The 17968-nt window shown below is 45.4% G+C and overlaps 1 protein-coding gene across 2 annotated transcripts in view; it reads right to left on the bottom strand.

The window, feature by feature from the left end:
- The window catches only part of EPHB1 (EPH receptor B1), a gene marked incomplete at its 3' end in the record, with an annotated part of 414865 nt that overhangs the window by 35316 nt on the left and 361581 nt on the right, over nucleotides 1-17968 (bottom strand). For both annotated transcript variants that reach the window (XM_079794807.1, XM_079794808.1), the window contains 2 exons: nucleotides 16883-17130; nucleotides 9122-9337 (listed from right to left, as the gene is read on the bottom strand). In XM_079794807.1, coding sequence (XP_079650933.1) covers nucleotides 9122-9337; nucleotides 16883-17130 — 464 coding nt within the window. The remainder of the gene's footprint in view (nucleotides 1-9121; nucleotides 9338-16882; nucleotides 17131-17968) is intronic.

The following is a 17968-nucleotide window of genomic DNA, read 5'->3' as shown; positions in this document are numbered from 1 at the left end:
GCAATGAAAGTGCCCCTCTCTTTTCCTTGCTTGTCTTCATTCTTCTCCACTTTCCCATCCACCCAAGAGATAGCCTGTTACCCAAGTTCAATGACTGAAAGAAGAGAAATCATAATTTGAAAATGGCCTCATGAAGGAAGCCATGAATGAGAAAGGGAGGGGGAGTATGATTTATATATAAAAACCACCAGGGACTGTGGGGAGACATAAAGCTGGACCTGGGGTTGCTGGACGGAAAGCTAGCAAACCTTGCTCATTCTGACGGCTGAAGCTCCTAGCCTGAGCTATAACCTCTCAGGCAGAGGGATCAACCTACTTAGCAGCAACTTTAAAAAAATATATTTTATTGATATTTTTAGGTAGAGAGGAGGAGGATAAGGAGGAGGAGGAAGAGGGGAGGGAAATATTGATGTGAGAGCAGAACATTGATTGGCTGCCTCCTGCATGCCTTCTGAGCGGGAATCAAATGAGCAACCTTTCCATCCAGGGGATGACGCCCAACCAACTGAGCCATATGGGCCAGGGCAGCAGCAACTTCTGTGGACCTGCAGGTGCAGACTGAGGGGGCTTGTCCCGAAGCTTGCAGGAAGGATTGTCTTTGAGAAAATTTCCTGCTTTCTTTGCACCTTTTAAGTATTAAGTACATTATAAGAAAAAAAAAACAAAACAAAACAAACTAAGACAGTTCCACAGCAGTTGCATTCACTTCTCAGTGGTAATGAAAGGAAGAAGCTCAGCAGTTACTGACTCAAGGTTTGTGTCTGCGTGTGTCTATGTCTGGGTAGCCTGTGTGTGTGTGTGTGTGTGTGTGTGTGTGTGTGTGTGTGTCCCTGACTGTGCTTTGTGTATCTATGTATGTACACTGCACTTTGAAAAATGAGGTAATTGATATTTTCTTGCAATGCAAGCTTGTGAAATAAATATATGCCCCCACCTGTAGTTTCAATGCAGTGGTTCTTGAGCGTGGTCCAGGACTAGACCTTTCAGCATTATCTGGGTATGTGTGTGAAATGCACATTCCTGGGCCCCACCTCAGATCTATAGATCAGAAACTCGGGGGGTGGGGCCCAGAAATCAGCACTTTCACAGCCCTTTAGGGGGAACTGAGCATAGTGAAGTGTGAGAACCACGGTTTCAATGGACCCAGCCATCTGAGTTGCCTTTCCCCCGGCTTTCTCCTGAGAAGTTTTCTTCAAAATTATTCCGTGATGACTCTGTCATGAGGGTCCTCCACTTTCCTTTGTGAATGTCAGCTTGTCCTGGGCTTCAGGAGGCTCTCTGCTTTAGTGCTTTCTGTTTTGGGCTGACCAGGAATAGGCAAAGTTACAGGATCTTTTTTATCAGTTAGCCTTGAAAATGCACACCTGAGTGTGTCTTGCCGTGGGGTATGGATTCTGAGAACCTGGAAAGCACACGTGGCAGCATCCACAGCGATCACGTGAGCCACAGCCAGGGCAGGACTTACACTGGGGCTGTTCCCACTTTATCACACGGGGTTTACACCTTCTCACAAGTCCCATTTTATGGGTGAGGAGACTGGAGGCCAAGTTTATAGAGCATAGTTTGAGTCCAAGTCCCGCATTCTTCCTGCCCTGTTCAAAGAACCACCTTGCCACACCAGAGTGTGAAAGGTTCTAGAGAGGTCTTTTCGCCTCCTTCCTAGCCCACCGGGATGAAGACAGAGCTCAAATGGGCGGCATAATATCATGGAATAAAAGGTCAAAAATTTTTGTGTGAAAGAAAGGGCCTGAGAGACGTCAGCATGAATGATCTTGGCTACACTGGATGCTCTCTCCTGGGAACACACTGAGGATGGAGGCTACAGCTGAGACAATTCATGGGAATAATGAGGGAGGATGGAACAAGGGTCCTGCCTCCATGGTGACCTGGGATGACCAAACTTCATCACAGGGGGACAGGGCCTCTGTGGAGCACATGTGGGACAGGCCTGAGTTCCCCCAACAGGTTCTGGGTGAACCATGGGGCCAGGTGCTCTCAGAGATCGCCCTTGGGGAGAGGCTGTCCCTTGTCCCACAGGGAGGATGGACCCTTTGTGCTCAGAGCCCCAGGGAGCATTGCAGGAAATGAGTCTGTCTCAGATGGGGCAGGTTCTAGAGGAAGTGGAACAGCTGAGCTGTCCCTGCTGCAACAGGAAGCGCAGTATGTGAGGAAGAGCTGGGGAAGGGACCATGATCAAGGAAGGACAAGGGCACAGCCGGCAAATCGCCCGAGATGGTTTTTGCCTCCCACAGGAGGGGCAGATGCCCAAGAAACAGCGCTGTTTGAGGTTTAGGGGGGTGGGCAGAGCAGGGCAGACAATGTCAGCAGACATCATGAGACAGAAAGCGAAAAGCAGGAGGAACTGGGGGCTGGAAGGAAGTGAGCTTCAGAAGCTGCAGAAACACAGGAGGGGAGGAGCCGGGTGCAGGTGAGGAGAGGAAGGAGCAGGGAGAGGAGCAGAGGGGCAGGGGCTGAGGGAGATCAGAGGCGCCTTGAAGATGGAGTGAAGTTCCTGATGAAACAGGGAGGCCTGCAGGGGCAGGGCTGGGGGAAGGCATGGAGCGAGGCTGGAGACTTCTCAGACAGCCTGTGGTTCTGAAGGACAGCGAAGTTGGCACTACTGTAGTGGAAGGAACCTGGCGGAATACTAAGGAGGGAAGATTTCTCTCACAGAGGGACTGGATGGGGCCTCTTCCTACTGCTCAGGAGAGAAGGCAAACCATGCTGGAGCGGAGCTTGGACTGAACCCGCAGAAAGCTGCCATCGGAGATTTATGGGATCCAGTTGGGGCTCTGTCCACCAATGTGACCGGGTAAAGGGTGAATTCCAAGTTTGTGAATGTGTATGTGAGCCCCAATTGTAGAGGTTAATCAAAGATGTGGGGCCTTTCCTGGCATGTACATGCCTGTTTTTTCCTTTTGATAACAGGAGACAGGACCAGCGAAAAGCAGATGTGACCCATGGTGTCCAACGTGGAGAACTGGTCTGTGGTGGTTCCAGCATGGTGTCATGGACTGAATGCAGCTGTCTTCCCAAAATGTCTATGCTGAGTCCCTAACCCCCGCTGTAATGGTATTTGGACATGGGACCTTTTGTACATAATTAGGTTTAGATGAGGTCATGAGGGTGAAATCCCCATCATGGAGTTGTGTCCTTTTAGGAAGAGGAAGACAGACCTGAGCTCTCTTCCTCTCTCTGCCACGTGAGGACGCAGGGAGAAAGCGGCCATCTGCAAGCCAGCCAGAAGGTTCTCATCAGAAACTAAATCTGCCAGCATCTGGATCTTGGACTTTCCAGTCTCCATAATTGTGAGAAGTAAATGTCTGTTGTTTAAGCTGCCCAGTCTGTGTTGTTTTGTTATAGCTGCCTGAGTAAACTAAGACACACGAGAAGGCTAACTTGAACACCCATAACGGTATGCAGAAATATACCTGCCAAAAGGAAGATTGTGTAAACTGTACAGATGTTAGAGCCCAGCCCAGCTCACTTATCTGTCCTCTTAAAAGAATGGGAATATTAGGAGCAGTTCAGACCGCCTCCCTCGCCTAGTGGGTTTATTCCAATCACAAGAAAGCACAAAGGAAGGAATTTTTTTCTGTTCATTGTTCCAGGAGCCTGGTGGGAAGAAAATGCTCCTGGAGCTAGAAATCGCAATTTAAAACAGAGAAAAGAGATGTCGGCAAAAGGATGGCAGAGAATGAAAACAGAATGAGAGATGAAGTCCGAGGCCTACTAGGAAAGACTAGGAAACTTAAATAGGTGTGGATGATGTCTTCACTTATTAAGTAAAATAAGATATGCCCGGTCAGTGTGGCTCAGTGGTTGAGCATCAACCTATGAACCAGCAGGTCACGGTTCTATTCCAGGTCAGGGCATATGCCTAGGTTGTGGGATTGAGCCCCAGTGTGGGTGTGCAAAAGGCAGCAAATCAATGATTCTCTCTCATCACTGATGTTTCTATCTCTCTCTCCCTCTCACTCTCCCTTCTTCTCTGAAACCAATAAAAAATATATTAAAAAAAAACCCCAAGAAGTAATAGAAGATGATGATAAAAAATACTGCATGCTGTGGAGGAGACTTAAGGACTGTTTTATGACTGTTGATTGAGGATAATAATCTAAAGGTTCCACTTTGGGCTGTAGGAGTGTGCTTCTAACAAGCAAATTCGCCAGCAAATAACAAAATACAAAAGAAGAGGAAAAAGAAAAGAAAAGAAGAGGAAAGAAAATAAAGAATAAACTACCCGAGGATTCCAGAAACTGAATAGCAAGGGATGAATTTTACCTTTTGCAGTTGTTCCCAAAGGAATCATTTCACTAAGTCTGCCCCATGACTAAAACTCTAATTAAAAAAACACACCCATCTTCTTTCTGGCTGGAGGGACCAAGGGAAGAAGTACAGGATAACCGGGGCTGCTGAAGAGTTGGGGAAGAATCCCTGAAAACAAGAGAGCAAGGAAAAGGGAATCCTACCAGCACATAAAAATTAAAAGGCTCTCACATTAGCTGTTTTGCTCAGTGGATAGAGCATCACCTTGCAGACCAAAGGGTCTCGGGTTCCATTTCTGGTCAAGGACACAGCTCGATTGCCAGGTTCGATCCCAGGCCCTGGTCAGGGTGGGTGCTGGAGGTAACCAGTCAATGTCTCTGTCTCTGTCTCTGTCTCTGTCTCTCTCTCTCTCTCCCCCTCCCTCCCTCCCTCTACTCCCTCTCTTCCACTCTCTCTCTAACATCTCTAAAGATCAATGGTGAGGATTTTAAAAAAAAATCAAAATGCTCTAAACAAGTGTCTTTAAAAAATTTGTAGGTATCAAAATTGCCTGGGAAATTGTAGTAACAATGCAAGGGCCCAGACCCTACTCTACTTCAATGAGTCTATGTGCTCCTTATTAGCTTTCCAGGCAAGTCTGAGACTCACCGAAATTTGAGAAACACTGTTCAAAACTAAAGCTACAATCTACTCCCAACCCTTCTATTCCTCCAAGCAGTTTCCAGATCTAAGGCACCCTTATCCACGTAGAGGCACAGGTCAGAAACAGGATATGATCCTTGGACCTCTGTCGCCTTCACCTCTAAGCATCATTTACTATCAACTCATTTTCATGTTACTCCCCGATCCCTCTGAGCTTCATTTTTCCCCCAATGCCTGACCTCTTATTGCTTCTACTGTTGCCTTTCCCACCCATCATCCACAATGCAGCCAGGATAAATGTTTACATTTAAGAAATATATATATATATATATATATATATATATATATATATATATATATATATATAGTGACAATTTTAAATCTCTAGAAAAGTTGCAAGAATGCGACAAAGAATGTCTACACTCTTCACCCAGATACCCCATTCCAACTCTCAACAGTTATCCCAGAAATGCTTTTAATACCTGGTTGGTTATGCGTTATCATACCTCTCTAATACCCTTCAATATGCAATAGATGCTCAGTCTCCTTGAACTTCATGACCTTGGAATTTTTAAAGGCCATAGGCCAGGTGTTTAATAGAATATACCTCAATTTTAGTTAACCTGATATTTCTTCATGATGAGACCTAGGTTATAACATTTTGAACAGAGTATGTTATGTTATATTTTCTTTTCATTGCATCCTATCAAGTGCCACTCAATGTCTGCTGTCTTGTTATTGCTGGGGTGAACTTCAATTAGTTAACTCAGATGGTGCTGCCAAACTTCTCTGTAAAGTTACTTTCTCCCTTTGTAATACATACTTTTTGGGAAAATACTTTGAGGCTATGTAAAATCCTATTTGCCTCTCAACTTTTACCCTAAGTTTTAGTATGCATTGGTATTTCTGAATCTGATGGTCACCAACTAGTGATTTTCTAATAATATCATTCTTTTCAGTATTGGGAAAAGCTTCCTCTTCTTTTCATTTATTTATTCATGTATATTCATATCAGTATGGACTCCACAGCTCCTATCGTACTCAATGGGTTATAAATTGCTAGTATCATTATCTATTTTGAGACTCAAATTATCCCATATTTGGACATTGAGAGGCCCTTCAAGCTGGGTATTGTTCTTTTGGTAAGTCCCCATCATTATTTGAGTACTTTCTTACTCTCTGGAACAAAAAGATGCGCCAGGTTATCTTGTACTTTCTCTGCCAGTCCCTAGAAGGGGCCATTTCTCTAATGAGTCTTGGTTGCTTTTAGTGTAAAATAGTGTACAGAATCCAAGACCCGAGTGCAGGTGTACTCTTCGCTACCCAGGTGTCATTGCTTTGAGGCAGTCACATCCTACATTTATTTCTCTTTTATTTTATATGTTGAAAATCACAAGTTCTTACCAATACTTCCAATTCCAGTTCAGCACCACACAATTCATTCCAGCTTTCATGCTTTCCATATTTGTACATTATCTCCAAAATGTTTATCAATGACCCTGTGTAGAGCTAATTTTCCAATTTTGCTAAACTGCCCGCACCCTCACACACAGTTCTCAATCCCTGCTAATACTTGCCTCCCTTGCTCAGATTTCTACTTTGATTGGACCTGCTAAATCTCTTTTTGGTGAAAGAGAAAAGGAAGAAAGCCAAGAAAGTATTTTTGTTTTGTTTTTAAAGAAGGGAGAAGAAGAGCTTGGAAGGGAAAGGCAAGAGAAAGTTATTTTTCTAAAATGAAAATCCATCACCTTTGGGTTGTGTGTGTATGCATGCATGTGTGCGCGTGCGCGCATACACACACACACACACACACACACACACACACACACACACAGCCTTTGAATGGCTTCCCATTGCTCTAAGGCTGTAAATTTCATCACAAGGATCCAGGAGGCCCTGCATGATGTAACTGCTGCTGAGCTCCTTGGTCACTTTCCCCCTCTTTCTCCAAATGCCAAGTAACAAAGTTTTCTCTCAGCTCTTCTAAAAGTCCATCTTCCTTCTTGCCACGGGTCCTTTGTATATGCTGCTTATGTCTCTTAGTGATCTAACTGGCCCCATTCACTTAGGTAACGTGTTTTTCAAATCTCTGCGGGAGCACCACCTTTGCCTCTGGAAGCTTTCCTTAATGCCACTAGATACAGAGAGACTATTTTGTTATTTATAGTTTTATTCACACTCTCACACAACACAGTGGTTCTTATCTCAACTGGTAATTATGAATCTGGCTGGTGGGTACATGGCTGTCCTCTGTAAAATTCTATCAAGTGTTCTGCATACTTGAAATTTTTCAAAATACAATCTCAGGAAAAATAAATGAGTTCCAGGAATAGTAAATATTTAAATATAGAACAAAAACACCCCAATAAAATAGTACAGGAAACTTAAAAAAGGCATTTTATAACCTTGGAGCGAAGAGAACTTTTAAAACAAAGCAGGAAATCCAAGAAAAACATAGAGGGGAAAAAATAGGTATTTTTGACTACATGAGTATTGACCAGCTTGGGAAGCCAAAGGGTATCATAAACAGTATCAAACAAACAACGTATTGGGGGGAGGGGCTGATTGTATGATATGTGCAGACAAAGGGTTACCATCCCTACTAGAAAAGGACTTCTTATAAATTTCTAATAAAACCAGCAAATAACCCGATAGAAGAATAGGTATAGATAGGTATAGATAATTAACAGAAGAGGAAACAGAAGTCCCCGTAGCTGTGTGAATATCTCTAAGTCGAATGCAAATGCAAATGAAAACAAAATGAGGTATCATTTTTCATCTTTGGATCGGCACATTTTTAAAGACTGATCACCTCCAGTGCTGGTGGAGAGGCTGGAAGAACGGCACCAAACACTCCTGGTGGAGCGTGAATGTTTACAACTTTCAGAACAGCAACTTGGCAGTAAGAATGCCCGAGAGGCACACAAGCCACAGAACAATAGGCAGAGTCTGATTCCACCTTTATAATATCAACATTTTCAAATTTTTGAGCAAAGAGAAAACTGTGAAAAGAGGCATCGAACTGTTGAAATAGGTGCTTCAGGACAGGGGTTGGTTAACACACTATGCCCCGAGTGCCAAACCTGGCTGGTCACCTGGCTCTCTGTGGCCCATGAGCCAAGAATGGAGTTTATACCTTTTTAAAGGGTTACATTTTAAATGGTTAAGTAATTTTCTACATAATAGCCTCATTTTGCCTCTCGGCCAGCAAAGCTTAAAATATTTACTTCCTGGCCTTTTCGTTACTGACCCCGGCTTCAGGGAAATGTAGATTCTTAGTTATCCTTTTCCTCTTCTTTCTCTGAATTGTTTTCATTTTCATAATGATGAATACTTTGCACGTTTAAAGAACATAGCTAGACAGGCAGATAGAAAGATCAGTCACTGTGGATGCCACAATGGACATAAGAAGAGGAGACTAGTTGGAAGCTACGGTGCCAGGCTAGGTGAAAGAGAATGGTACTTTGGGATAGGGTGGGGGCCGAGAGGTGAAAAGAAGGAACAGATTTTATAAGAACCTATCGGAGTTGCTGAGGGATTGGGCATGCATGGTGAGGCATACAGAAAAAACCAAGGCTGCGTCCTAGGTTTCAGTCATTAGTTGAGTGGTGCAGCTACTGAGATGGAGAGAGTGGGGAAGGGAAACTGGAGAGTAAATCAAGGGCTGTATTTAGACCTGCGGAAGTTCTAAGATAACGTGTGTGAACTAGTCAGTGGACATAGATGATTAGAACTGCCTGGGATGTGGAGGGGGAGGCAGAGCAGGAAAAACATTTACGAGTACTGATCATGAAGATGGTACTTACAGCTATCTGGAAGCAGTGGGAAGGGAGAAGAGAAGGGTACCCAGAGTCTACTCCCATTGGAGCCTGTTCCCTGCTGACAGACATCTCTGACGCTACTGTCCAACTGTTTGGATTCCCCCAAATCATCTGTTCCAAAATGCCCTCTTTCCATTGGCCAAGAAACACCATGGCTACAGAGTCGATACCGACCCTTCCTCACAGCCTATGCTCAAATGCTTGCCTGGATAGCCAGCTGCTATCATTCCTCCCAGATGGATGGTTCTCCCAACGCCTGGCTTCCCCAGTGGAGAGATGAGTTCAGGTCCCAGTCCTTCAGAGTATGGCCCTACCATGGGTCCTCAGACATGTGTAGCCACCTTTTATTCATGCCATGCTTTTACCTGAGAATACCAAGAAGGACTTACCAAGGAGCTAGTGTAGGTGGGGTCTGAGGTGTCATCCTGGAGGTAGCGGGAAAGGCCAAAGTCGGACACCTTGCAGACCAGGTTACTGTTGACCAGAATGTTCCTAGCAGCCAGGTCCCGGTGCACGTAGTTCATCTCAGCCAGGTACTTCATGCCAGCAGCGATGCCCCTGAGCATCCCCACCAGCTGGATCACTGTGAACTGTCCATCATTTTGCTGTAATAAGACACAAGGGGCATCAGGATCAAGATGAGCTTCAGTGGTTAAACAAAAGCCAAGGTGCCACCGCCCTGCTGCTTGTCAGCCTCTCAGTGCTGGCTGACCGCTCACTGCCTCTCCTTCCCCACTTTTGTCCTCATCCCTCTCCTTGAACACTCTGTTCTCTTCTCCTTGCCAAGCCTGTCAGTTTCATCTCCAAATTACACCTCAAACCTATCTACTCCTCTCCATCTCCACTGCCACCACTCTAACCAAGTCATTGTCATCCATCACCTCTAACAGCCACTGTGCAACTGCCCACCCCCCCATCCATTCTCTACAGCGTAGCTAGAGCCACCTTTGTAAGACATAAATCAGGGCATGTCACTCTCTGGCTTAAAGCTCTCTAATAGCCTCCCATTGCATTAAGGTAAAGCTCCAAACTCCTTAGCGTGGCCCATGAGACCCCATGGGATCAGCTAGTGCCTCACCTTATGCCAGTGTATCCCTCATGTCTGTGCTAAAGCCACAGTGACTGCTGACCTCCAGTCTTTTTCCATGCCAGGCTCTTCCTGCCTTAGAGGCCTCACATATACCATTCCCCCCTGCTTTTTCCTCACTATCAACACCTACCTGCCTTTCAGGTTTCCCCAGAGAGGATGTCTCTGTAACCTTCCTCAAATATATTTAGCACGTTCTTACTATATCTTTCGGCATATGCTCTTATTTTTCTTCTTGGCACATATAACACTTTTAGTTTGTGTGTGTATGTATATCTCTCTGCTACTTGACTCTAAGCAATTTGAGCATAAGAACCCTCCCTCTTGGGGTCACCACTGTATTCCTAGTGCCAAGAGCTTTAATGTAGGTGGAAAAAGCTCAGTAAATTTGTGCTGAATGAATGACTGAAACATATATCCCTGTTTCCAGAATTAAATGTGAAGGCATCTTCCTTGGGTACGATCAGCGCTGACACTGGGATAACCATACTGACCTCCTAGGGATAGGTGGTGCAGAAGTGTACACACCTGTCTGGCATGTGGACCCTACTAGAGAATGGGAGCTGTTGCTGCTTCTTTTCATGCCAATCTGCAGTGCTGCCCTCTTCCCAACCATCAGTGGGCTCAGTTTCTTGGGTGGATGCCATTCTTAATGGTTAAGTGACAGGCTCTTCAGTGAATGCCATCCCCCTGCCTCCCCAAAGCCCCTGTGTCTTGACTCTGCACACATTGGTTAAATGAGTGAACCCTGGGCCACATTGCTAAGAACACATTTTCCCATCTTGTCCAGCCATAACTGCTCCCCAAAGGGCTATGACTTGAGTTCCGTAAGTACAGCATGGCCCAGGCACTGAAATGCTTGGACTGGAGGAGAGGTGGGAAGAGGCAGACACCTAGGGTCCAGTCTAGTTACCTGAACATAAGCCCTGGACAAGGCAGTCACTCCATCTGCCTCAGTGTCCTCATGTGAAATGCAGGAAGCATAAACAGTGTGAGGAGCTTCCATTATTGGGTACTTTCTGTATGTGAGATGGTACACAAGGCACTCACGTGCATTACCTCACTTAAATATGTGTAGGGCACATCATTCATGCATGGGCTCCTGCAAAAGCATTTTCTATGCAAAAATAAGTATGGGAAAATAAAAAGGACCTTATAAAACTACCATGTTTATTAGAGTTAAACACCAAACAATCAGAAAGTCTAACAGAGCCATCATCAATTGTTGAAGACTATTCCTCATGAAAGATGGTGTTTACCAGGGTTATACCCCCTGATCAACTGAAGGATTGGAACAAACTGATACTCTCTCTACTCTTTCCTGAGACCCCTGCCAGAGGAGGACCCCGCAACACATTGAAATTGGCATCCCCCAAATTCCAGGCTGTTTCTAACTCAAACCTTAATCACCTCCCCAGAATGCATCCTCCATAATATTTTCTTCTAACCAACTCCAAAAGCAAGTGCAGAGCTGCCTTTTGGAAACTATTTCTCAGCACATGGTGCCCATCTATGAGAGCTGGAAGTGCAGTGAGGGATGCAAATTCTCCTTACTAATGAACTTCAGTCAACACCTCCTCAGGAAGTTAGCCAGGCTAGTACCGTTCCCTTTCTCTAAGTAGGTCTCTGGGGGATCTACCTTCCCAGAAAGCTCTCATGCAACTTCTGTATATTAGAAACTGTATTCTCACTCAGCCTGAAGTCACAGGGTCATATGTTTTCAATTTGGGTTGTTACTTCCTCTCCATGAGTGTAGACAACAATGCCTTTGAAAACGAATGTCTCCCTAAAGAAGCCAACTTGTATATAAATGTTGAGGCTGGCCCTGGTGGAGACTGTAAACAACTTTGAGGAGAGTAATATTGAAAGCATGTGCAGTAACATGTCTATGTTTCTACGTTAAGCCATTTAAGTCTTCATTGGCCTGCTTTATTTGATTTGTTTTAAAATTTAGATCAGTCATTCTTAGAGTTTCTGGGGCCAGCAAGGGTCAATAAGTAGCTAAAAGTCCAGGCTTTGTAGCCACCCAGGTTGGATCCAGGGTCTGCTGCCCACAGGCTGCATGCTCTTAGTCAAGTTATTTAACCTCCAGAGCAGTTATTTCCATACCTGTAAAATAAGAACACAGTGTCCATTCTTCATAGGGTTTTTATGAGGTTAAATGAGATGACACATGTAAAAGGGCTTAGCTCAGTGCCTAGTGAATACTAAGACAGCAGCAATGATTGCTGGTATTATCAGCAGGGCCATCAATGTCTCACAAATCAGTTCTATGTACCTGGGATTCATGATGAGAGAGACTAAGGACACCTGGAGCCAGAACTGTGGTGTGGGTTCTGGTTGTGTGGGGGTGATATCCTAAGATCATTGCCTTTGGAGAACATAGTTCACAGAGCATTCTGAACTCAACAGGTTGACATCTGTAATAGCTCCTCCCCCCAACTGTAGTAGCATATGATCAGAAATTAATGATGCGGATCTAAAGTTTGGATCAATTAATCAACAAACATTGATTTCTTCCGTTTCTTGACTTTTGAATGGCAAGTCATACTTCACAGATATGTTCTAATCCTTAAAACTGGTTCTGTGAAAGGCAGGCAATAGTATATTTTTTTAATAGAGAAGATAAATTAAGTCTAGAAAGTTTAAGTCACCAGCCTTCAATCACTCTGTATGGTTTTGGCTTATAACAAGATTCTAAGGCCAGAACAGCAATTACATCTCTACTGACATTCCATCTCCAATCAATTGGTAATGGCTGTCTCAAAAGCTGGATGGAGAAGAAGACTGTGTATAAGCTTCACAGGGAGGGAGGCCATGATTGATTAATGTCTGCCATGGCCATAGAAATAGAAAGAAGAGACATTTCTACACTACACTCATTATGCTACACTCATCTGACTCTTTTAACTCCTGTCCAGTGCCTTTTCCATTGGCATATATTGACTTTGTGAAGCCCACTGCATTTTTCTTTAGGGTCTGCAGGGTAAACACATATCATGATAAGACTGGGTCATGCCTGTTGAGTTCATAATCTTAATGAAACTTAAAGATGTAAGCGTAGTAAGATTTTCTGACATGTTCAACTGTTCAGTATTCATTTCATTGGTATAACCCCCCAGGAAGAACTTGCAGGAATATGAACATCAGCAATAAAGATAAAGAAGATTAAAAAAGAGGTTTCTTTGTGACTTCAGGAAAAGTTCTGCCATGCTGAGCACATGGCAAAAACACAGCACATAGAAGAAATACAGCCTCAGTGAAGTGATTTAAATTTTCTTCCCTTCATAAAGTGCTTTCTGCTGAAATTGCTTTTCTGAAAATTCACTGAAGCCACTTGCTGGCCCTTTTATTAGACAGGAAGGATTTAGGTATTTCAACTTCCATTGACAAATCCACTTCAGGAAATGAAACCCTTATTTGATTTGTTTGAAGAGAATGAATCATAGATTTTTTTTTTTAACTGAAAGAGACCTTTCAAGATCATCCAACTCAATGCCTTTAGTTTATAGATTGGGAAATTGAGTTAACAGATTTGTTCAAGGCCACAGGGTGACTCATGGCAGAGCCCAAAGCAGAACTTCGGTCTCAGGACTTCCAATCTGGTGTTCTCTTCCTGACATCTGGGTTGCTGTTGTCTAGTTTCAGCCCTTGAATGAGCTTCCCTGATGAGAAATGTCTCCATTTGTCACTGCTCAGTGACTTCTATGAGTCTTTCAGTTATGACCATCTGTGAATGAACCAGCGACAACCACCAGGCCAACCTGTAGGCACGAAAACCTCACAGAGCATGGCGACCTTGTTGACTCAAGCATGGGACATTGATGAGGTTCAGGGATTGTTCCTAAATTTATGGAAGCGCCTCCAGGTTAAAGCGCCTGAATTTGAATGCCAAGAAGGAAATATTTAATTATAGATTTGCATGCTACATAATATCCATGGCACAGACATTTGAAAAAATGGAAAATAATGAACTTACTGAATGTGTGTTAAAAGAATAATGGTATTTCCAATCCCTCCAGAATGTGAGGGACTCTAAGTCCCTAAAAGGGAGAAGAGCACTGAGTGAACTGTGCTCATTGGATCCCCAAGATCTCTCTCGGATGCTGACCCAGGGCAGAAGCTGCAGCCACTGCCCAAAGGGGCCATGTCCAGCATGAAAGGACCAGTTGGAGGGAGGAGACAGCTGCACACATTGAGGACTAATCCTTTCCCTTTCTTCTCTGAATGGAAATCCTAAAATTATTCTACTTCCCAGAAGATGGACCCTACAGAACTTAACTGATGACCTACTTTTAGATTGTATCAAGCAGCAGATACATCAATTAATGTTGCTATGCTCCAGGGTCTGTGGTAAGGCTGAAATTAGATTTATAGATTACCTGCCTCCATGCCGTGCGAGGAGTCAGAAACGCTTCATTTCCCCTCTCCTCCTGGCTCTGCCTGCTCTGGCTGCCCCATCCTTGCCAACCTTTCTCTTTGGTTTTCCTGGGCTCCTCTCTTGCCCCTAGCTTTTCTCCCACTGCCGGGGCCTCATCATCATGAAAAATGCTGGTGCCCAATATGTGCCCATGTCCTGGGATCCAAATGGAAACAGCCTGTGCAGAGCAATGCTGTGGGGCTTTGATTTCCCGCAGTCTCCTGAGAATAAATCTCCCTCGCCCCGCGTGGCCCAGGGAGAGAGAGTCTGATCACAGTCCCAGATCATGTTGAGACTCTCTGTGAAGTACGGTCGGGTGACATGTAGGAAATAAATGACTCCTGAAAGGGCATGGAGGCTGGTTCCAGAAAACACTTTTTCTTCTAACATTGCCTTCTACTCACTTTTATTGGACTGTTTTCATGAGAGCTCTGATCATGAGTGAATGCCCCCGGGGAATCATGGTCCATACCCTGCTCTTATAGGAGAGGTTTGGCTACAAAGACAAGAGACCAGGCTCACTCAGAATAATAACTACATTTCTCCTGTCACTCTGGAATATTTTTTTGTCCCAGAAATAGTTATTTGTGTTTTTCATTCCACTAGTATTTACCAGGCGCTCACTATGCTAGGTACTGGGGTGGCAAAATACAAGGTATAACCCATACCCTCCAGGAGGCTGTGCTAGGCAGAGTCCATGGGGCTCACAATCTACATCTGCTGTCCCCTCACCCCATAAAAAGAAATAGCCTACTGCTTAATGACTCATATGAGGCAAACCGTGTATGCTCGCCCTGCAAGTTAGTTTCAATACTGTGCATGCGCAGCTTCTAGACAAGTCCCCTAGCGACCTGTCCATGCTGCAGTTCCCAGGCGCTACTCCTGAGCTTTGGAGCCACACCACACAGCTGCTGACAGGTTACCAAAGAGGCAATGCTGACTTTGGCCTTCAAACACACTGTTCCATTGTTTCACCCTACCTACCTGCTCCCCGATCTGTCTGCAAATTCCTCATTCTCCAATAACAGATACATTCTTTCTGGAGCCTTCCCTGGCTTCCCGGCAAGATTTCAGTTCTTGGCTTATGATACCTCTGTATTCCATGCTAGAAGTTTTGGACACTAAGGTCCTCAGGGGCAGGGACTTCGGTGGCATACTGTAGTCTCTAAGATGGACATAACAGGACCCCCGGCCCCTTATGGATAATAAGATATTAAGTTGCTGTTCTTGATCAAAATGTAGGGTCTGTTTCCTCCCCTTCCATCGGTGGGTGCATTGCTATGGTTGAAATGATGCTGTGTTACAAAATGGATACAGCTTCTGCCTCTTCCTCTGGGGTTGCTATTTTTGGGACCCAGCTTGCTGTGAGGAAGTCCAAGCCAGTCACATGGAGAGATGCCAGCTGACACCAAGTATCAACCACAAGACACATGAGTGACAAGCCTTTGGATGACTCCAGGCCTCAGCCCTTGAGCTGCCCCATCTGACACCACATGGACTAGAGATGACTTGGCCCAGTTGCATTTTCATGAGCAACGCAAATCGTTGTGCTAAGCTACTAAAGTCTTGGCCTGATTTGTTACACAGTATTAGAGCAATGTCTCTTTCCTCTCTATAGGCCTAGAACCCAGTACACAGAGTGACCAGAGCAGTCACCCCACGAATGTTTCAATGACTGAGTGCAAATGGTCCTTTGATCTGAAACTACATCTACTGTGTGACATCTTGGTGATGGGCATAGTCGGCTACTTGGTATCACCCAGAAGACCTTGCTCAGAAGACCCTGACCCGTTCTTTGGTGCTGCTCCCCTCACCTGCACCCTGGACCCTTTGTTCTCAGGCCTCCATTGCAATCCCGCGCTGAGCTTTTGTCTAAGGATGCCTTGCTCCTTGGCCTTTGCTTAGTTGGCTTTCACTCCCCAGACATCAGCCCCATGGCCATTCTCACCCACCCCTTCTCTGAGCGATGCCCCATAGAGATGAAAATGGTTCCAATGTGGCTCCATTTGGGCACACTGACAAGGATCTTTTACAGATCCCCCAGCCATAGGCCTTCAGGTACGCCCACCTGTGCTGCAGGTTGGGTGGGAATCACATTCTTCATCAACCCCAGAAAAGACTATGGATGCTGGTGAACCAATCTTCCCCTTTCTTGCCCAGAAGCGCCTCCTCAGAGGGCAGGTGGCCCAGGCATCAGAAAAGGGCAATCTGTTTTATCTCTGAACTGCAAATGATGAGAGCTGGCTGCAGGGAAAGAGCAGCTGTGCTGGGGAAAAGGCAGAGAGGGCCACTGGCATCTGCATGCATCACGCAGGGCTATGAGCAGCTGAACGTCTCTTCAATCTCCAAGATTCGTACAGATGCCGATGGCCATTCTCTGTCCCCATCTATTAATTCTCATTCATCCATCAAGCATTTACGAAGGCCTTACAACATGCCATCCTCCTACTGAGGGGTCCCAAGCTCTGTGTTCTTTTCTTTTAGCAACAAATTGGTTAACCTCGTGAACACCTCCAACACCGATTCCCATTTCCTTGGGCGATTCCTGAATGACAGGTTATCCTCATGTGGACACTTCTCCCAGCCATCGTTCCCCAGCGGCCACCAGTGCTAGCATCACCCATGCCCCTGAGCTTCTCTTACCCTGAGGAAGGAATCCAAGGCGCCATTCTCCATGAACTCTGTGATGATCATGACCGGCCGACTCTTGGTGACCACGCCCTCCAGGCGAATGATGTTGGGATGGTCAAACTGGCCCATGATGCTCGCCTCGCTCAGAAAGTCCCGACGCTGCTTCTCCGAGTACCCGGCCTTCAGCGTCTTGATGGCCACATAGATTTCCCTCTTGCCCGGAAGTTTCAAACGCCCCTTGTACACCTCTCCAAACTCCCCTGCAACAAGAATGCAATTGTTACCTGCTTCCTTCTCAGTGTGTGGAACCACAAGGGGAGGCAGCTTATCTAGAACACTGGTGCTGGAAGGGGAATTGTGGTTAAAGGGGCAGAAATGGAAATAGTGTTTTCTCACTGTAACTATGATGTCTTGACTGGCCCTAATCAGTTCTTGACAAACAAGAAGGAATACCAAAATACGAACCTTACCTAGGATCTTAGAAATAGTTCAGATTAACTAAAGTGGAATTTCAGGATATATATGAGGTTTTTTTCCCCCACACTTGGTTTTTCATTTGTGTCCCTGCTGAATAATTGAAATGGAAGGGTCAGTTTCACTTTGGCAGAGGCATAATTCATTTTTACAGAGCCTGGCACGAGAAAGTCCAAGGGCTAGGGGACATGCTCAGGTTTTTAGTCCTCTGAATGAGATGAATAGCATTAACGTTCTCCCAGAACTCGGACCCTGAGTAGTTAGGAGGGCAAGTTAGCAGACACTGTGCAGGATAAGAGGGGAGGGAGCAGGACTGGCCAGAGTCCCAGATCACCAAGCAGACCTAATAAGATGGAAAAAAAAAAAAAAAAAGGAGGAGGCAATTATGGACAAGGAGAGCCCCAGACTGCAATGCAGGCCCCGAGAGTCTCATCCAATCCCAGAGCAAAGACTGGCCAGTCCAGAAAGTTCTAGGCCCTAGCATGCCCCCCCACCCCCCAGGTTCAGTCACGGGCTGGAGCTGCCTGGAAGAGCTGGTCTCTGCAGGAGAGCTGGGGCTGATCCTGAAGGCGCTGCAGCTGGAGGCTGGCAGCTACTTGCCTGCCTGGCCACTGAACAGCACGT

Source organism: Cnephaeus nilssonii (assembly GCF_951640355.1).
Source record: "Cnephaeus nilssonii genome assembly, chromosome: 17".
Classification (NCBI taxonomy): domain Eukaryota; kingdom Metazoa; phylum Chordata; class Mammalia; order Chiroptera; family Vespertilionidae; genus Cnephaeus; species Cnephaeus nilssonii.
This window is presented reverse-complemented; position numbering and strand designations above follow the sequence as displayed.